This window comes from Coregonus clupeaformis, chromosome 2 (assembly GCF_020615455.1).
Source record: "Coregonus clupeaformis isolate EN_2021a chromosome 2, ASM2061545v1, whole genome shotgun sequence".
Classification (NCBI taxonomy): domain Eukaryota; kingdom Metazoa; phylum Chordata; class Actinopteri; order Salmoniformes; family Salmonidae; genus Coregonus; species Coregonus clupeaformis.
This window is the reverse complement of record NC_059193.1, coordinates 12,349,797-12,371,211: the sequence shown is the minus strand read 5'-3', so window position 1 is coordinate 12,371,211 and position 21,415 is coordinate 12,349,797. Positions and strand designations below refer to the sequence as shown.

The window sequence follows — 21,415 nt, the reverse complement described above, 5'->3', positions numbered from 1 at the left end:
GCTCAATTTCAAGTCTCATAGCAAAGGGTCTGAATACTTATGTAAATAAGGTATTTCTGTTTTCGCTTTGTCATTATTGGGTATTATGTGTAGATTGATAAGAAACAAATTAATTTAATCAATTTCAGAATAAGGCTGTAACGTAACAAAATGTGGAAAAAGTCAAGGGGTCTGAATACTTTCCGAAGGCACTGTATGACTGCTTTTGAGAGTCAAGTGTAGATATCATGCAAATAAGGCAAATAAGGCAAATTAGAGGCAAAGGCAAAAAGGAAGTGCGATAACAAGAGAGAAAGGAGCGAGAGAAAGAAAGTGTGTCATGTCCAGGTCACACTACTCAATGTGTTCCCCTCGGGGCATCCTCGTACTGTGCTACCATCATCGCCTCACACCCACACAAATGGAGAATACAGGGTCTGTTTATGAGTGACACGGTGGAACACAGAGGAATTCATTTCCGGGAAAGATGATGGTTTGGACTGTGTGTCCAATCCATACTAACTCCCTCTTGATATCACAAAATCTCACAAAAATGACCAAGCCTAGTAACAGGTTCAGATAATAGAGAGGGCCATGGAATATTGTTGCCTAGTAGGCTGTTTTTTTAGGCACCTTGCCTCAGGTTTCAATCAACTCAGTGGTAGTGGTAGTGTAGTGTGTAGACTACTAGTTCTATGGTTGGGATTCAAGGTGGTGGTTCTTGATAACTGGCCATGCAATCACCAATGAATCGGTGCTCAGTTTATCACGGAATTGTTCAAGAACTGAGAGGGAACACACCATTAGGACAGGAGACAGGGGGTCAGATAGCATCTGAGAATGTCTGGCCTATATTAACACAGTGAAGATGTCAGCCCGCAGCAAGTGTAATATCTACACACACAATTGGTTTAGGAATTGGTTGATCAAATACAGACACCTTCCTTCATCTTTCAGTAGCTTCAGCCCAACATCACACACACGTATTTATTCTGTCTCCATATTCCTCTGTCTCCGATCTCTACCAAGGAAAGGGCTAAGAATAGTCCTATTAATATATGTAGCCTTAGAAATAAGGTTCATGAAATCAATAACTTGCTAACATCGGATAACATTCATATACAGGCCATCTCTGAAGCTCACTTAGATAATTCCTTTGATGATACAGTAGCAATACAGGGATAACAGCTACAGAAAAAACAGAAATGCCTATGGGGGAGGCGTTGCTGTATATGTTCAGAGCCATATTCCTGTAAAGCTTAGAGATGATCTCATGTCAAATGCTGTTGTTGTGGTTGCAAATTAACCTGCCTCATCTAAAGCCTCTTCTTTTGTGGTGCTGCTATAGGCCACCAAGTGCTAACAGTGCTGCTAAGTGCTAACAGTGCTGCTAAGTGCTAACAGTGCTGCTAAGTGCTAACAGTGCTGCTAAGCGCTAACAGTCAGTATTTGGATAAGTGTGCAATGCTTGATCATGTGTGTGATGTTAACAGAGAGGTCTATTTTCTACCAATAGTGTTGGATCTGTGGCATCCACTTGTATCAAACATATCTTCACTAATGCTGCAGAGCAATATCAGTTTGCATTGGCTGTAGTGACCATATCATTGTGGCAATAACAAGTAAAGCCAAAGTGCCAAAGGTTGGGCCTAAAGTAATTTATAAGAGATCATACAAAATGTTTTCTAAAGGAGTGTGTGTGTCCACAGGCGTGGAAGGAAGCTAAAGTAATTTCACTGCCTAAAAATAGTAAAGCACTCTTTGCTGGCTCTAACACCCACCCAATCAGTTTGCTGCCTGTTCTTAGTAAACTGATGGAGAGGATTGTGTTTGAGCAAATATAACTCTATTTTTCAGAGAACAAGTGAACTACTGACTTTCAGCATGCATATAGAGAAGGGCACTCAACTTGTACCGCACTGACTCAGATGACTGATGATTGGTTAAGATAAATGGATAATAAGATGACAGTTGGAGCTGTATTGTTAGATTTCAGTGCAGCCTTTGATGTTATTGATAATACATTATTGAAAAAACTAACTTGCTATGGCTTTACATCACCTGCCATCACATGGTTGGAGAGTTACTTATCCAACAGAACCCAGAGAGTGTTCTTCAATGGAAGCTTCTCGAACATCAGACGTGTATGTGCGGTGTCCCTCAGGCCGTTACGCTCTATTTTTACAATTTATTTGCCACTTGTCTTACAAGAAGCTAAAATGACTATGTATGCTGATGATTCCTCACTCTACATGTCAGCACCCAAAGCCAGTGAGCTCATTGAGACTCTTAACAAGGAGTTACAGTCAGTGTCAGAATGGGTGATTAATAATAAACTGGTCTTAAATACATCTAAAACTAAAAACATTGTATTTGGTTCAAAACATTCTCTAAGACCTAAACCTCAACTGGAGTTGTACATAATGTGTGTGACCATTGAGAAAGTTTAGGAACTCCTAGGTTTAACATTGGATGGTCAATTATCATGGTCAAGTCATATTGACAATGTAGTTTTGAAGATGGGGAGTGGTATGTTTTATATAAAAAAAATATGTTCTGCGTTTTTGATACAATAATGAACTATACTAGTTGTTCAGGCTCTGGTCTTGTTCCATCTTGATTACTGTCTGGTAATATGGTCAAGTGCAGCAAAGAAAGACCTAGCAAAGCTGCAGCTGGCTCAAAACAGAGCAGCACGCCTTGCCCTTAACTGCACATCAGTGGAGGCTGCTGAGGGGAGAACGGCTCATAATAGCGGCTGGAATGGCGTATAATGGATGGAATGGAGTGAATGGAATGGTATCAAACCCATGCAAAAAAATTTTTTGATACCATTTCCAGCCATTATTTTGCACTGAAATGCACATACAGAACTAACATCAACAACGTGCATGCCAGTCTTTCCAGGTTGAGGGTTGATGAGAGATTAACTGCTTCTCTTCTAGTTTTTATGAGAAAAATTCCAGATTGTCTACATAATCAAATAACATTCAGCTCAAACACCCATACATACACCACAAGACATGCCACCAAGGGTCTCTTCAGTCCCCTAGTCCAAAATGAATTCACTACAAAGCACAGTTTTATAAATAGCCAAGATCGCATGGAACTCCCATCTCCAATTATGCAAGCAAACAGCAAAATTACCTTTAAATTACCTTTAAAAACTAATGGAACGGAGGGCCTATGAAGGGACACACAAACATACCATTTTCTAGTTGTATTGTTTGTATTATTTTTTAGTTGTGTTGTTTGTCAATGCATTTAACATGTGTGACTGTCCTTGTCTATCAGTGTATCAGTGTTTTGTTACTTGTCATGTTTTGTGTTTTTTGCGGACCCAGAAAAAGTAGCTTCTGCTTCTGCAAAAGCTAATGGGGATCCAAATAAACATATCTTTCAAGTGTTACAGTCGAATAAAGTCAAATGGTTATTAATTATTTGAGAGTTGGGGAGATTTTTTTTATTTGAGGTTGGAGAATCCATAGGCTACATCACGGAAGTGGATGAACCTGCCATCCGTGCATCAGACTAGAACATCATTATGGGGCCTGGGATGGAAGGACGCATCTTAAAACGAATTTTTGGCTACATTGATATTTATAAACCTGCCTTTTGTCAACGAGGTGACGCTTAACAGATACATTGTAACGAATTCCTAATAGGACTTTAAGTAGGCAATTAGAAAACAATCAAAACTATAAGTAATTTAGTCGACGGGGTAGACTACACGTTAGAGAACTAACCTCCACTACCTGTAACCAATATATCTCTCGGAACATTTCACTATAACAGAACATACTTTTATGAATGTTTTATTATAAGACAATCAAATGCATTGTGTCATATTCATATCACCCGTAGCCTATTTTCATGTAAAAATGAGAAAACGCATATTTCCCTATAGACACTGCCACACGCGAAACCTCGTTCACCCCACCCATCTCTCTGAGTATGATGCTATCAATACAATGTCTGAAATAACGGGGCGGTTCATTCATATCACGGAATAAGTGAAGAAGCAAACGACCGTAAAAATGAATGAATGAACAAATCCGATGCGTTTATTTGTTATCAATGTGAGAAAAAAAAATACGTTAATCGCTTCCGATGGTACAGTGATGGTGCACCATGCAAGAGAGGGGAAACACGGCAGGTTCTGTACATCTATCGCAGCCTCCCGTCGAGAATCGAGTTTAGGCTACCCGCACATCTTTGCCGTGCGCTGGCAGCCTATTCCGCTACATTTTGCACATACCTGTAACTTGCATGTCCGTCCAGGAAAATTTGGGCGGACAATGTCGCACTCTGCGACGAAAATCCAATGTTTTACTGAAGTTTTTCTAGCCTTTTCATCGATTGATGCTCTCGTTTCTCTCAGCGACTAGCTGAATAATCTACCCCACACAAAGAGCAGAAAATGGCTGCAAGTGTATTTCCTTAAAGAGACAGTCACTCACAAACAGACAGGAGGATGGAACTGTGGTGCTGAATATGACCAATGTTGCACAGAACGACACTCAAAACGCCTTGCGGTGGGGCTTTTGTATCGTCAAAATGAAAGAATGTATTTGCAATGTCGCCTATCTATCGCTATTCGCTACAAACTATTCCCCTGGAAATCATATTATAATCATTAGGTCTACATTGAAACCAGTGGCGGTCGGTGCCATTTAAAACGAGAGAGGACGTTTTTTTTTTTTTTTTCATGAGCATGGCCTTATTTCTATTACAGCATATTGGATGACTGTCATTCATATTCCATTCACCCAGTTCAATGTAACAGCGATAGGTTTAGACTACTACATGATACTCTCATTTTCCCTATATCCATCATGAGGTTGCTACAACCTAGCCTATGAATTAAAGTTTACAACGAAGATGCACACAGGTCGAGAGAAACATTTTAGGTGACAGAAAGTGACACATGGACAGACAGTAACACATTCAATACCACCTTGCACACTTTTGCCTGCATCTAGCTGATATAGGGTGTAATCATTAGTCCAACAGTTGCAAATGAAAGTTTGTATTGGACAAATTCAGACATGTTTATCCCCGTTTCATTCTGTTTGCTTCCGTTTAAGAAACGTTTTTCAACAGAACCGACTGAATTAATATGTCCCAGATCACGCGTAAACACAGGTCACTTTCATAGTAGCCACGTTGTATTCTTTCTCTACACGCTCTCCTCCTCTCACCTTTTCCCTTTGCTTGTGGACTTCAATGCACAACACATCAGCTGTATGTCACCAGGCGAAAAAACCTTTCCAAGCCAAACCATATCATAACCGCTACACACAGCCTACATCGTTGTCACCATATTAGCTAAAGTAACGTCATAGTCAACATAGCTAATATAACTAATGCATTAGTAAACCCGCTACAATCATGCAGTAACGTTACAGTATACAGTCAGTAAGCAGTTTAGCACTTACACCGGCGGTCCCAGTGGCAATAAATTAGTGAAAACAAAAGATTACCTTGACTTGGAAGAGTTCCAGTGTTGTGCTGGATAGTCATAGCCAGCTAGCATCTCTCTGTTTGAGCAGGGTGTTTGAGTAGGCTAAACTAGCTAGCTGCATTTGCTAGCTAAGTAAGTCAAACTGATAGTGAAATAACGATATTATAACCGCAATCGATAAAAGACAGTACTGTGCAGCCGTCTTCATCGACCTGGTCAAGGCTTTCGACTCTGTCAATCACCGCATTCTTATCGGCAGACTAAATAGCCTTGGTTTCTCAAATGACTGCCTCGCCTGGTTCACCAACTACTTCTCAGATAGAGTTAAATTTTTCAAATTGGAGGGCCTGTTGTCTGGACCTCTGGCAGTCTCTATGGGGGTGCCTCAGGGTTCAATTCTTGGGCCGACTCTATTCTCTGTGTATATCAATGATGTCGCTCTTCCTGCTGGTGACTCTCAAATCCACCTCTACGCAGACAACACCATTTTGTATACGTCTGGCCCTTCATTGGACACTGTGTTAACAAACCTCCAAACGAGCTTCAATGCCATACAACACTCCTTCCGTAGCCTCCAACTGCTCTTAAACGCTAGTAAAACTAAATGCATGCTCTTCAATCAAACGCTGCTTGCACCCGTCCGCCGGACTAGAATCACTACTCTCGGCGGTTCTGACTTAGAATATGTGGACAACTACAAATACCTAGGTGTCTGGTTAGACCGTAAACTCTCCTTCCAGACTCACATTAAGCATCTCCAATCCAAAGTTAAATCTAGAATCGGCTTCCTATTTTGCAACAAAGCCTCCTTCACTCATGCTGCCAAACATGCTCTCGTAAAACGGACTATCCTACCGATCCTTGACTTCGGCGATGTCATTTACAAAATAGCCTCCAACACTCTACTCAGCAAATTGGATGTAGTCTATCACAGTGCTATCCGTTTTGTCACCAAAGCCCCATATAATACCCACCATTGTGACCTATACGCTCTCATTGGCTGGCCCTCACTACATATTCGTCGCCAAACCCACAGGCTCCAGGTCATCTATAAATCACTGCTAGGAAAATCCCCGCCTTATTTTAGCTCATTGGTCACCATAGCAACACCCACCCGTAGTACGCGCTCCAGCAGGTATATCTCACTGGTCATCGACAAAGCCAACACCTCCTTTGGCCGCCATTCCTTCCAGTTCTCTGCTGCTAATGACTGGAACGAACTGCAAAAATCTCTGAAGCTGGAGACTCTTATCTCCCTCACTAACTTTAAGCATCAGTTGTCAGAGCAGCTTACCGATCACTGCACCTGTACACAGCCCATCTGTAATTAGCCCACCCAACTACCTCATCCCCATATTGTTCTTTATTTGCACCCAAGTATCTCTTTTTGCACAAAATCTTCTGCACATCTATCACTCCAATGTTAATACTAAATGGTAATTATTTTGCACTATGGCCTATTTATTGCCTTACCTCCACAACTTACTACATTTGCACACACTGTATATAGATTTTCTATTGTGTTATTAACTGTATGTTTTGTTTATCCCATGTGTAACTCTGTGTTGTTGTTTTTATCGCACTGCTTTGCTTTATCTTGGCCAGGTCGCAGTTGTAAATGAGAACTTGTTCTCAACTGGCCTACCTGGTTAAATAAAGGTTAAATAAAAAAAAATAAAAAATAAAAAAATGATGAAATCTCTCTCTCTCTTTCTTGCTTCTCCTTCATTCTGGAAGAAATTATTTTGTTAAAAACTGTTCAGCTATTGTATTTCTCTCTCTTTGAGTCAACTACTCACCACATTTTATGCACTGCAGTGCTAGCTAGCTGTAGCTTATTCTTTCAGTACTAGATCCATTCTCTGATCCTTTGATTGTGTGGACAACATGTCAGTTCATGCTGCAAGAGCTCTGATAGGTTGGAGGACGTCCTCTGGAACTTGTCATAATTACTGTGTAAGTCTATGGAAGGGGGTGAGAACCATGAGCCTCCTAGGTTTTGTATTGAAGTCAATGTACGCAGAGGAGGATGGAAGCTAGCTGTCCTCCGGCTACACCATGGTTTTTATGAAATTCACTGAGGAGGATGGTCCTCCCCTTCCTCCTCTGAGGAGCCTCCACTGATTGAAATGTGCTTCACATTCTTCCCCAGGTCCATTTGATTAGATATTGCAGGATATTACTTACTTACCATACACAGCACAGGCACCACTCAATGACCCAGTTTCCAGGACAGAGATGGTGTCAAACTGAATCAACATCAACTGCACAGATTACAGCGTTCAGTCCTTGACAGGACTGTGTAGGCCTAGTATGCTATTGTATAGACACAGATGTTTTTAGAAGAAAATAAAATATTTTGAGTATTTAGTTCAGTCACCTGACAACAGAGTTTTCTCTGTAGGTGACATTCTATCTACTGTATGGAGTTTTCACTGTAGGTGACATTCTATCTACTGTATGGAGTTTTCTCTGTAGGTGACATTCTATCTACTGTATGGAGTTTTCTCTGTAGGTGACATTCTATCTACTGTATGGAGTTTTCTCTGTAGGTGACATTCTATCTTCTGTATGGAGTTTTCACTGTAGGGCCTCCTGTAGCTCAGTTGGTAGAGCATGTCGCCTGCAACACCAGGGTTGTGGGTTCGATTCCCACGGGGGGCCAGTATGGAAAATGTATGCACTCACTAACTGTAAGTCGCTCTGGATAAGAGCGTCTGCTAAATGACTAAAATGTAAATGTACAAATGTGACATTCTATCTACTGTATGGAGTTTTCTCTGTAGGTGACATTCTATCTACTGTATGGAGTTTTCACTGTAGGTGACATTCTATCTACTGTATGGAGTTTTCTCTGTAGGTGACATTCTATCTACTGTATGGAGTTTTCACTGTAGGTGACATTCTATCTACTGTATGGAGTTTTCTCTGTAGGTGACATTCTATCTACTGTATGGAGTTTTCACTGTAGGTGACATTCTATCTACTGTATGGAGTTTTCACTGTAGGTGACATTCTATCTACTGTATGGAGTTTTCACTGTAGGTGACATTCTATCTACTGTATGGAGTTTTCTCTGTAGGTGACATTCTATCTACTGTATGGAGTTTTCTCTGTAGGTGACGTTCTATCTACTGTATGGAGTTTTCACTGTAGGTGACATTCTATCTACTGTATGGAGTTTTCACTGTAGGTGACATTCTATCTACTGTTTGGAGTTTTCACTGTAGGTGACGTTCTATCTACTGTATGGAGTTTTCACTGTAGGTGACATTCTATCTACTGTATGGAGTTTTCACTGTAGGTGACATTCTATCTACTGTTTGGAGTTTTCACTGTAGGTGACGTTCTATCTACTGTATGGAGTTTTCACTGTAGGTGACATTCTATCTACTGTATGGAGTTTTCACTGTAGGTGACATTCTATCTACTGTATGGAGTTTTCACTGTAGGTGACATTCTATCTACTGTATGGAGTTTTCACTGTAGGTGACATTCTATCTACTGTATATTTATATCTATCTATATGTCGATCTATCTCTATCTATTTATCTACATGTCTATCCATATTCCCACAGATATCCTATATGTAATTCTATGTATACTCTCTGCCTGGCAGGGTATTACTATGCCAGTACTGTACCCAGTCAGACCTCGTTGTCATAACAACCAGAGCAGGCATGTAGGGCTGTCTGGAACCACAGACTCAGAATAAGCTCATACTTTATCAGGGCTCAGTGTGTGTGTGTGTGTGTGTGTGTGTGTGTGTATGTGTGTGTGTGTACATTAAAACTACCTACAGTTATTGTACAGACAAGTTTACTATTATGAGTATTATGCATTGTGGTTATTTCATTTTAGTACTGCAGGAGCCTGGTATACAGAGATCCTAGTACATAGTACTGCAGGAGCCTGCTATACAGAGATCCTAGTACATAGTACTTCAGGAGCCTGCTATACAGAGATCCTAGTACATAGTACTTCAGGAGCCTGCTATACAGAGATCCTAGTACATAGTACTTCAGGAGCCTGCTATACAGAGATCCTAGTACATAGTACTGCAGGAGCCTGCTATACAGAGATCCTAGTACATAGTACTGCAGGAGCCTGCTATACAGAGATCCTAGTACATAGTACTGCAGGAGCCTGCTATACAGAGATCCTAGTACATAGTACTGCAGGAGCCTGCTATACAGAGATCCTAGTACACAGTACTGCAGGAGCCTGCTATACAGAGATCCTAGTACATAGTACTTTAGGAGCCTGCTATACAGATATAGCATAGATATCTGTAGAGAGGTGATGGGAATAGCCTACATTATGACATAATGGGAGTTGCGTGTGTCCCCTGATGGACAGTCAGTCTTTGAGCGACAGACAGTGAAATCAAACAACAGTAAGCTTATGAAACACAATATTTTATAAAAAATATGGTTTGCTATTAAAAAAAAAAGAAATATAAACTTGAAGGAAATTAATAAATAACATAAATACAGCTAGCAAAGTCTTTTCTGTATAGTATCTTCAGTTTTGTTGAGCAAATGATTCTTCCATGATTTACCCCAGATAGCTGGTTAGCAGACCAGTTTTGGATGAATAGCTTGTCCTCAGAGGTCTGAGAGCGAGGCCAGCTCGTGCAGCAGGAGAGCAAAGGATGGACGGTCCTCTGGTTTCTACATAGGAAGAGACAGATCAATCACAAGACATTATGCTTAAAACACATGCTACACTAAGAGCACAGGTGAACCAACCTACCAAGCTGAATCAGTAAGGTACAGGTAAGTAAGTCTGTCTACTGTAGCGTTTCCCAAACTTGGTCCTGGGAACCCCAAGGGGTGCACATTTCAAATGATTCAAATAATCAACTCATCATCAAGCTTTGATTATTTGAATCAGCTGCATAGTTCTAGGGGCAAAAAACTAAATGTGCACCCTTGGGGTCCCAGGACTGAGTTTGGGAAACGCTGGTCTACTGTATCACACCCATACTACATCCACCCACATTACACCCACCCACATTACACCCACCCACCCACACTACACCCACACATACACACCCACCCACATTACACCCACCCACCCACACTACACCCACCCACACACATCCACTCACACTACACCCACCCATACACACACTCACACTACACCCACACACCCCCACTACACCCACCCACCACACTACACCCACCCACACAAACACACACCCACACTACACCCACCCACACTACACACACCCACACTACAAACAACCACACACACACACACACCCACACTACACCCACCCACACTACACCCACCAACAACTACCCACCCACACTACACCCACCCACACACACCCACACACCCACCCACCCACCCACCCACCCACACACACTATACCCACCCACCCACACACACCCACCCACACTACACTAACAGTACAGGTGAGTCAGTAAGCTACAGATGTGAACCAGGTAGATCATTCCCACCCACCTCCTTCCAGCACCACTCCATGAGGAGGTGCACAGCCTCTGGGGCCTGTCTGGGTTTCAGTAGCCTCAGGCCTGCATTCAGGGCATCTACCACCTCACCATTAGACTGGTTCTCATAGGGCAGACGCCCCTCAGTATACACCTCCCACATAAACACACCTGGAGGAGAGGGGAGGAGAGGGGAGGGCAGGGCAGGAGGAGAGGGGATGAGAGGGGAGGGCAGGAGGAGAGGAGAGGAGAGGGCAGGAGGAGTGGGGAGGAGAGGGGAGGGCAGGGCAGGAGGAGAGGGGTGGAGAGGGGAGGGCAGGAGGAGAGGAGAGGAGAGGGGAGGGCAGGAGGAAATGGAGAGGAGAGGAGAGGGCAGGAGTAGTGGGGAGGAGAGGGGAGGGCAGGGCAGGAGGAGAGGGGGTGGAGAGGGGAGGGCAGGAGGAGAGGAGAGGAGAGGAGAGGAGAGGAGAGGAGAGGAGAGAAGGAGGAGAGAGAGGAGAGGAGAGGGCAGGAGGAGTGGGGAGGAGAGGGGAGGGCAGGAGGAAAGGGGAGGAGAGGGGAGGGCAGGAGGAGAGGAGAGGAGAGGAGAGGGCAGGAGGAGAGGGGAGGAGAGGGGAGGGCAGGGCAGGAGGAGAGGGGAGGAGAGGAGAGGGCAGGAGGAGTGGGGAGGAGAGGGGAGGGCAGGGCAGGAGGAGAGGGGTGGAGAGGAGAGGGCAGGAGGAGTGGGGAGGAGAGGGGAGGGCAGGAGGAGAGGGGAGGAGAGGGGAGGGCAGGAGCAGAGGAGAGGAGATGGCAGGAGGAGTGGGGAGGAGAGGGGAGGGCAGGAGGAAAGGGGGAGGAGAGGGGAGGGCAGGAGCAGAGGAGAGGAGAGGGGAGGAGAGGGGAGGGCAGGAGGAGAGGGGAGGAGAGGGGAGGGCAGGAGCAGAGGAGAAGAGAGGGGAGGGCAGGAGGAGAGGGGAGGAGAGGGGAGGGCAGGAGGAGAGGAGAGGATTCAACATTCATTCATCATACCTCTAGTATACAGTTTCTAGGTTGAAGAAGCTCAGTGTCTGACAATGCACAACAGTCTCAGAGAGAAACGAATAAACCCACCAAAGGACCAGACATCAGACTTGCTGCTGAACTTGCAGTACTTGATGACCTCAGGAGAAGACCACTTGATGGGGAACTTAGAGCCTTGAGAGCTGGTGTACTGGTCATCGAGAACAAACCTGAGAGGAGAGGAGACACACGGTTATCTGTGTGCATCTCTGCAGCTTCCATGTATAGATGCACAGTGACCCCTACCGAGAAGTCTGACCCTTTAATGCACAGGTGGTAGTTCCCCTGTTACCTCAGGGTGGGTCACTGGTTCAAGTCTTCACCCCGAATCACCATATATTCTGGCCTTTATTGAAAACACACAACCTCAATTGTCATAAACCTGTCTGTCACAAACTCACCTGGTCATGCCAAAATCAGACACCTTCACCATGTTGTTGTAGGAGACCAGACAGTTTCTGGCTGCCTGTGAGGGTTGGGTTCAAAACACACACTTATATATTTATATACTATACACTCCATTATCACTGAAAATACATCTAGGCCTTAACCAAGCTGAGATGTCTTACTGTTCCTTGATGCTATAGCCAGTGAGGTAAACCAACCCTTTCTAAGCTGTTCTGTGTTTTCCTTATATAAATTAATTTACATTTTCTCTGTAAAGTGTGTTGAGACTTCTGAAATGCACTTAAAATAAATTGTGACTAAACAAGCTCACACGCATGCAGGCAAGCATGTACGAACGCACACACACACGCACACAAACACATATGTTCAGGTCTTTGGGTGGGTTACCAGGTCTCTGTGGATGAAGTTGTTGCTCTCCAGGTATGCCATCCCTTCACTGACGTCCAGACACATCCCCAGTAGTGTGTCCTGGGACATACGCCCCCTCCTGGCTCGGAGGTAGTCTGACAGGCAGCCCTGCTCCATCAACTCAAAAACCAGACACATGGGAGAATGCTGGGTACACACACCATACAGCTGTACCAGCTTACAGTGGGACAGCATCCTGCAACACACACACACACACCACACACACGCGCTCTGATCAAAAGTAGTTCATTACATAGCATGTGACCAGGGTGTCATTTGAGACGCAGCCTTGCATTTCACGGCTAAAAACTAGTTAGAAATAGTCCACTATGTAGGGATTCGGGTATCTTCTAAGATGTTCCGTCCACTGTGAAGTCCACTCACGTCATGACCCTGGCCTCCTCTTTGAATTCCTCCTCAGACATGGCTCCCTCCCTGACCATCTTCACAGCTACCCTGAGCTCCCTCCACCGCCCCTGGAGTACCAGGCCAAACTGACCGCTGCCCACTTCCTCACCCAGGGTCAGCTCTGCCGGGTCTAGCTCCCACTGACCTGAAGGGTGGGGTAGGGAGAGGGAGGGGGGATGTGGGAGGGGGATGGGGAGGGGGGAGGGAGGGGGAGGGAGGGAGAGGGAGGGGGGAGGTGTGGGGGGAGGTGGGAGGGGAGGGAGAGGGAGAGGGAGGGGGAGGGGGAGGGAGAGGGAGGGGGGAGGGGGAGGGAGAGGGAGAGGGAGAGGGGAGGGGGAGGAAGGGGGAGGGGGAGAGGGGAAGGGGAAGGGGAGGGGGGAGAGAGAGGGGGGAGGGGGAGAGGGAGTGCAGAGGTAAAAATGACATACTAACGCAATTATTGGAAAATACATTAAGCCTGAACACAACATGGTACACTGTGGTTGCCAGGTTTTCAGGGTGTGGTGGAGCTGCCTGCCTATTGGTAACACCTGGGGCTGCTACACCTGGCTACCTCAACACACAGGTGTCTACCTTACATCACCACTATCATCCCAGTTCTAATGCTTTTAGAATAGCAAAACACATGCCAATTCACACTATCATGCATATGTTTTGTTTAAGCGTATCTTCACTACACAGTAACTTATCAATAACGTATAAGGATATCTTTATTTCACAGTAACTTATCTATAACATATAAGCACCTGGTGTGTTATCTGAGTTGTGTTTGAGCTTTGTAATTCACGGTTAGGTAACTTCCATAGAGATAGTTAGAGGACTGCTGAGAGACAGCCCTGCTGTTACAGACGCTAGCATAGCACAGATACAAAGATGAGTCCTCTATCTCTCTCTATGGTAACATCCATAATCAATAACCAAACAAAATGGCTGCTGGCTGCCTGGAGGCAGGAGCAGCAGGTCGACCTCTGACCTTCTGAGAGTTCCGCAGGGCTCTCAAAGCTCTCTCTACCCTGAGAGACGGGATGCCTCAGTCGCGTGATCAGACCTGCAGAGAACGCACACGCACGAATGCACGCACACCCCACACGGACACACACAGACACATGGACAACACACACACACACACACACACACACAGGGTGAATGTCAGGTTGAAACAACTAAACTAAATTTGCATATACCGGTAGTTAGATAATGTAGAGGATTTAGGCTATTCTGCCTCAACAATAGAACACATTAACTCTTATTTTACAGGCAGTTTCCTCTGTAGAATGTTGATGTAAGGAAACGATTGCACCCTATACTAAGGGAAGAACAGCTGGACAATAGAATGTATAGAACCATTTCACACAGAGGAGGCTGGTGGGAGGAGCTATAGGAGGACAGCCTCATTGTAATGGGTGGAATGGAATTAATGGAATGGTACCAAACACATGTAAACAACGAGTTTGACTCCGTTCCAGCCATTACAATGAGCCCGTCCTCCTACAGCTCCTCCCACCAGCCTCCTCTGATTTCACACTACATTAACACTCATCTCCCATCTTTCTCTCTACTGTGGGAGATCCACATGTACTGGTGGAACTTACATGACCCCTGAAGATGCCTTTATCTCAATGGACTAACAAACACCGTTTTGTTGTGCACAGTCAACCTGGGTACAAATCCAAATAGGTCACACTGGCCTGTCTGTAAACAGGTGTATTACGTAACTCTAGTGAGCCGGTGATAACGTCATTACCTGCAGCGTTGTGTTGGTGGTACTGGATGAGCTCAGGAATGGTGCTGAACAGGTATTTCTCTGCCAGGTAAAACTTGGACGTCTCTTCTGTCTCTGACTCTCTGATCTGGTAGTGCTTCACCCGCGGGTTCTTCTGTCCGTTGGACCTGAATGTGGTTCATCATCATGTAACTATGATATAGCAAAATCTTTAAAGGGGCAATATGCAGTTCAAACAATAACAAAGCAGGAAACCTGCCACTGTTTTGATAAAAAGCTGAGGGATGGGGCGGGAGATATGTAACCACTCTCAAATTCATAGACAGTGCTAGGGATGTCCAAATACCAATCGCAGATTGCCCCTTTAACTGACTGTAATTGAAGCTGAGTGACATGTCTGAAACAGGCAGTAGTTATCCTGGGGCTTTAGTGAAGAAAGACACAGTGTAGACGTCTAACAGGCAGTAGTTACCCTGGGGCTTTAGTGAAGACAGACACAGTGTAGACACCTAACAGGCAGTAGTTACCCTGGGGCTTTAGTGAAGACAGACACATTGTAAACGCCTAACAGGCAGTAGTTACCCTGGGGCTTTAGTGAAGACAGACACAGTGTATGCGCCTGCATGCCTGGAGTCTCTCACCATAAAGGCTCCTTCTTTACCCTGCAAAAACAACATTTCATTTGAGCAGGATAAATCATAATCGTCAGTAAAAATGCAGTATAATTCAAGACATCTGTTGAGTTCATTAGGTTGAATTTGTTGTATGTCATATCATAGTCACGTGGATGTTGTATTTTCAATCTCTATTTATGGGAATATTATAGGAATAAGGCTTGACATGATAACACAGTGAGACTCCCCCCAGGACGGGAGCTTGAAATGCACAACACCCATTCTACCCTCCAATTGTCAAACGACACAACCCTAACCCTACCCTCCCACCGTCACACTACACAACCCTAACCCTACCCTACCACCGTCACACTACACAACCCTAACCCTACCCTACCACCGTCACACTACACAACCCTAACCCTACCCTCCCACCGTCACACTACACAACCCTAAATCTACCCTCCCACTGTCTCATTTGTCTGTAATACCGATTATGACACATTTACAACAGGAAATCCTGGACCTGAGCAAACTGCACCGCTGTTTCAAATGTCATCTTTCACTCTGTGTGTGTGTGTGTACATGCATCTTGCAAAATGCAGCTTTTGCATCCGTGCTGCTGGGGAAAGATCCAGGATTGTATTCAATCAAATACGGTAACCCAATTCTCAAACATGATCAATTAAAAAAAACATTATTTTTACAATTATAATTTTTTACGGATAACAAAAACATGCTTTCTCTCTAGTTTTGTCTGGTTTGAATTCTGATAACCTTGCTTCCCATTTTTGATTGAATCAGGCCCACAATGTCTGTCCCCTCGCATATGTAGTAGAGTTTAACGTCCAACTGAAGATGGTCGGCATTGTTTTACCTCGGTCATCAGCAGTTCCTCAGCTCTCCCTCTCGTTATATCTTTGTTGTACCATCTGGAAAACAAGAAGGGGAATTAGACCAATCAGATGTCTGTAATAAAAATAACAGGGTACAATTGTTATCTTGTACTATAAAAATAGTCATGAGAATTATATTTGATATAAATCAGACTCACTCAAATCTGTTGAAGTTGTTGCAGGATTTTTCCGCTATATATATGCAAGGTACAAAACCTGAGTTTCTATTGAAGGAAAGGACAAAATGGGATGACTAATGTGTACAACTACACAGCCAATAATACATACAGTTGAAGTCGGTAGTTTACATACACTTAGGTTGGAGTCATTAAAACTCGTTTTTCAACCACTCCACAAATTTCGTGTTAGCAAACTATAGTTTTGGCAAGTTGGTTAGGACATCTACTTTGTGCATGACACAAGTAATTTTTCCAACAATTGTTTACAGACAGATTATTTCACTTATAATTTACTGTATCACAATTCCAGTGGGTCAGAAGTTTACATACACTAAGTTGACTTTGCCTTGGAAAATTCCAGAAAATGATGTCATGGCTTTAGAAGCTTCTGATAGGCTAATTGACATAATTTGAGTCAATTGGAGGTGTACCTGTGGATGTATTTTAAGGCCTACCTTCAAACTCAGTGCCTCTTTGATTGACATCATGGGAAAATCAAAAGAAATCAGCCAAGACCTCAGAAAAATAATTGTAGACCTCCACAAGTCTGGTTCATCCTTGGGAGCAATTTCCAAACGACTGAAGGTACCACGTTCATCTGTACAAACAATAGTACGCAAGTATAAACACCATGGGACCACGCAGCCGTCATACCGCTCAGGAAGGAGACGCGTTCTGTCTCCTAGAGATGAACCTCCTTTGGTGCGAAAAATGCAAATCAATCCCAGAACAACAGCAAAGTACCTTGTGAAGATACTGGAGGAAACAGGTACAAAAGTATCTATATCCACAATAAAACATTTTACATTTTAGTCATTTAGCAGACGCTCTTATCCAGAACGACTTACAGGAGCAATTAGGGATAAGTGCCTTGCTCAAGGGCACATCGACAGATTTTTCACCTAGTCGGCTCGGGGATTAGAACCAGCGACTTTTCGGTTACTGACACAATGCTCTTAACCACTAAGCTACCTGCCGCCTGAGTCCTATATCGACATAACCTGAAAGGCCACTCAGCAAGGAAGAAGCCACTGCTCCAAAACCATCATAAAAAAGCCAGACTTCGGTTTGCAACTACACATGGGGACAAAGATCGTACATTTTGGAGAAATGACAAAGCCCTGACCTCAATCCTATAGAAAATGTGTGGGCAGAACTGAAAAAGCGTGTGTGAGCAAGGAGCCCTACAAACCTGACTCAGTTACACCAGCTCTGTCAGGAGGAATGGACCAAAATTCACCCAATTTATTGTGGGAAGCTTGTGGAAGGCTACCTGAAACGTTTGACCCAAGTTAAACAATTTAAAGGCAATGCTACCAAATACTAATTGAGTGTATGTCAACTTCTGACCCACTGGGAATGTGCTGAAATAAATCATTATCTCTACTATTATTCTGACATTTCACATTCTTAAAATAAAGTGGTGATCCTAACTGACCTAAAACAGGGATTTTTTACTAGGATTAAATGTCAGGAATTGTGAAAAGCTGAGTTTAAATGTATTTGGCTAAGGTGTATGTAAACTTCTGACTTCAACTGTATTACAGATTGGCTCATAGAGTTGTCATAGGGTTGTCATAAGGTTGTCATATGACATAGGGTTGTCATAGGGTTGTCATAGGGTTGTCATATGACATAGAGTTGTCATAGGGTCGTCATAGGGTTGTCATATGACATAGAATTGTCATAGGGTTGTCATAGGGTTGTCATAGGGTTGTCATATGACATAGAGTTGTCATAGTGTTGTCATAAGGTTGTCATATGACATAGGGTTGTCATGGGGTTGTCACAGAGTTGTCATAGGGTTTTCATAGGGTTGACATAGGGTTGTCATAGGGTTATAATAGGGTTGCCATGTCGTCTCTCCTTACCCTCTGTGGTCCTGTACGGTCCACCAGTCATGGTGGGAGCTGTCAGTCAGGATGTACTCCTGGTCTTTGTGAAGTGGCAGCTCTGTGTCTCCATTGGGGCTGTAGTTCTGTAGTGCTACCACCACCCTCTGGCCCGGGTCGGAGTGCCGCCGCTAAGGGAAACACTGATCATTAGCATGAATATGACTCAAAGCAACATACTGTACGTTTATAGGCACAGTGACGTATATAGAGACGACTTATCATGCATATTTACCTGTGGGTCCGGGGTTGGAGGGAGAGGCTTCTTGGAAGCTACAGAAGAGCATTTCCTGGTTAATTCTTAAAAGTCTAAGCCGTTGAGGGGGGGCGGGGGGATTCTAAGCTGACATATGGAATTGTTTTAAGGTCATACCATGGATAACATAGCTATTTGATTTTGAATTTTAGGACTCCTTTAGGAATCAATGAAAATATGTTTAAATCATTTGATAAAATATAGAATTTGGCCTTTACTACTATAGCCCATAAAAATTCATTGAATAACACATTCATAAATGGCAAAAGAAAGACAGTCAAATAATAAATCATAAGGAATAAGGTTTTGAAGTGTCTGTCCTATACCTGGAGAAATAAGAAAGCTCAGGAAATATATATATACTTTTTTTTTACACATATTTAACCCCTTATTTTGTTGGCACAAAACTACCTCCATACATCCATTCATGTGTATGGGTTACGTTGAGACTCTCCCTTTTCAATTATTTTTCAAAGGGTTTATAAATTGTTTATTTGTAAGACATAATAATTTTTAGTTTTATTTGTATTATAATTATAATTATGCATGATAATTATGCATATTATGCACATTGAGTGTGGGAAATGCACTCTTCAAATGAAATATACCTGTGCCGTATCCCATAGGGTCGTACTCCTGACACCCTGTAGCCATCTTCTCTGTCTGGTAACAGCACCTCCACTTCCCCTCCATCCAGAAGTTGGGGTGGTACTTCAGGACTAATGCATTACACTTGGTCTCTTCATTGCAAGAGAGAGAAATTAAATACAGCATAAGACATGGAGACTCAAATGTGACATAGAGCGTATAATATATTGTTGATATACTACTCTTAATATTATGTTGATTTTGGAAACTTATGGTATATATATTATGGTATATATGAGCAAACTCAGCTCTGAGAGACTCTGTGTGGTATTTGTATTATGGGTCTGACGTTGAATGTTTTGTCTTCCATAACTGCTGCTCACCCTCCTTCAGAGCTCGGACCCATCTCTGACGACAGTCGTTGTCCGGGGCAAAGATGTACAGGTAACAGTTGTCGTGGACAACCTGTTGAGACATTTATGCATATCTGAAAAAACAGTATCATGGCTTATAAATGAAAGTCATTGTAAATTGTTCCCAATGGTGAGTAATTAGCATTCCTCCATTAGAAAGAAGCAGTAGAAGAGTTTAAGTTGAGTTGTCTTACGTGGACTTACCTGGAATGGGTACTTGTTGCTGCAGGGGATTGGGACGTCACTGCACACTATCTCCACACACTTGATCCTGGAGAGCTCAATGCAGCCTTTCTGGCTGGGCTTTTTCTGAAGATGAATACAGCTTTCTATCAACATCTTCATAACCTTCTATTTTCACATCAAACAATACAACCCCCATACAGTAACTGTCAAATGCTGTAAAAGCAAGATTTCTTAATAACTCAACATATGATTTTCAAAATGAGACTGCTGATGTGTAAAGTGTAAATGAATTTCAACATAAAATGTAATTCTTGCCAGAAATTGCTAAACAAACAAACCCCACACAATGTAACAATACAAATTGTACATACCCCAGGGCGCTGTTCAGAATAGGTCAGGTCCTGTGTGTCCAAGACAAAGAACCTTTCCTTGTAATTACAGGGCGACGTCCTTCGCTTTTGTTGAGATTTCTTGATGAGAGTCCCCTTCAAGATTACCCTGGGGAGCATAGTGAACACAGACACCTGGCTAACATTGAGAGACAGAGAGAGAGAGAGACAGAGAGGTGGGCTGTACAGTTAGACTGAACACCTATAGAGGAGTGGAGAGAAGAAATAGAGTGATGGGAGTTAGTGTCATGTGAGTTTCCGGTGTAGATCCAGTAGGTAAACCACATCCTTGAGCACGGCTGATAGAGAGAGAACAACACTCACACACTCTGAGATACTCACACACAGACTAAGATGCACACACACACACGTCAAAACATCACAGGTTGCATGGGTGCACAGAACCACAGGAACTGAGCAGCTCTCTCCCCAGAAATCAGGCTAAACGCACACTTAAAACACATTTGTAGTTCAACAAATGCTATTATGCAGATAACTGCCAAACTAATGGAAACACTTGAGTAAATGAGGGATACAAAGTATATTGAAAGCAGGTGCTTCCACACAGGTGTGGTTCCTGAGTTAATTAAGCAATTAACATCCCATCATGCATGTACAGTTGAAGTCGGAAGTTTACATACACTTAGGTTGGAGTCATTAAAACTCGTTTTTCAACCACTCCACAAATTTCGTGTTAACAAACTATAGTTTTGGCAAGTTGGTTAGGACATCTACTTTGTGCATGACACAATTAATTTTTCCAACAATTGTTTACAGACAGATTATCTCACTTATATTTCACTGTATAACAATTCCAGTGGGTCAGAAGTTTACATACACTAAGTTGACTGTGCCTTTAAACAGCTTGGAAAATTCCAGAAAATGATGTCATGGCTTTAGAAGCTTCTGATAGGCTAATTGACATCATTTGAGTCAATTGGAGGTGTACCTGTGGATGTATTTCAAGGCCTACCTTCAAACTCAGTGCCTCTTTGCTTGACATCATGGGAAAATCAAAAGAAATCAGCGAAGTCATTGTAGACCTCCACAATTCTGGTTCATCCTTGGGAGCAATTTCCAAACACCTGAAGGTACCACGTTCATCTGTACAA

At 43.3% G+C, this 21,415-nt stretch overlaps 2 protein-coding genes across 4 annotated transcripts in view; both read right to left on the bottom strand.

Annotated features, from left to right (window-relative positions):
- cyfip2 (cytoplasmic FMR1 interacting protein 2) overlaps positions 1–4,415 on the bottom strand; it is a 38,954-nt gene extending 34,539 nt beyond the window's left edge. Inside the window, exon 1 of one of the 3 annotated variants that reach the window (XM_041838993.2) lies at positions 4,238–4,415. The gene's annotated coding sequence lies outside the window, so the exon portion shown is untranslated. The remainder of the gene's footprint in view (positions 1–4,237) is intronic. The other 2 variants (XM_041838987.2, XM_041838980.2) reach the window with 2 other exon arrangements.
- Positions 4,416–9,848: 5,433 nt separating this feature from the next.
- Positions 9,849–20,497, bottom strand: itk (IL2 inducible T cell kinase). Its single transcript, XM_041839022.1, has 17 exons — positions 20,286–20,497; positions 19,933–20,037; positions 19,699–19,780; positions 19,336–19,467; positions 18,707–18,744; positions 18,451–18,602; positions 16,559–16,624; positions 16,382–16,436; positions 15,473–15,552; positions 14,912–15,057; positions 14,141–14,215; positions 13,144–13,312; positions 12,739–12,955; positions 12,345–12,409; positions 11,995–12,113; positions 10,916–11,073; positions 9,849–10,116 (listed from the first exon to the last, which is right to left on the bottom strand). Exons 1-17 carry the CDS (start codon positions 20,421–20,423, stop codon positions 10,051–10,053), a joined length of 1,863 nt encoding a protein of 620 aa, XP_041694956.1. The 5' UTR covers positions 20,424–20,497; the 3' UTR covers positions 9,849–10,050.
- Positions 20,498–21,415: the final 918 nt, after the last annotated feature.

Bases quoted from the DNA above. Each gene is read 5' to 3' on its own strand.
- itk (XM_041839022.1), bottom strand. From the start codon at position 20,423: ATGCTCCCCAGGGTAATCTTGAAGGGGACTCTCATCAAGAAATCTCAA. The intron at 12,410-12,738 runs GTAACCCACCCA...CAACCCTCACAG, and splicing joins ACTTCATCCACAGAGACCTG to GCAGCCAGAAACTGTCTGGT. The intron at 12,114-12,344 runs GTGAGTTTGTGA...CTCTCCTCTCAG, and splicing joins TCTGATTTTGGCATGACCAG to GTTTGTTCTCGATGACCAGT.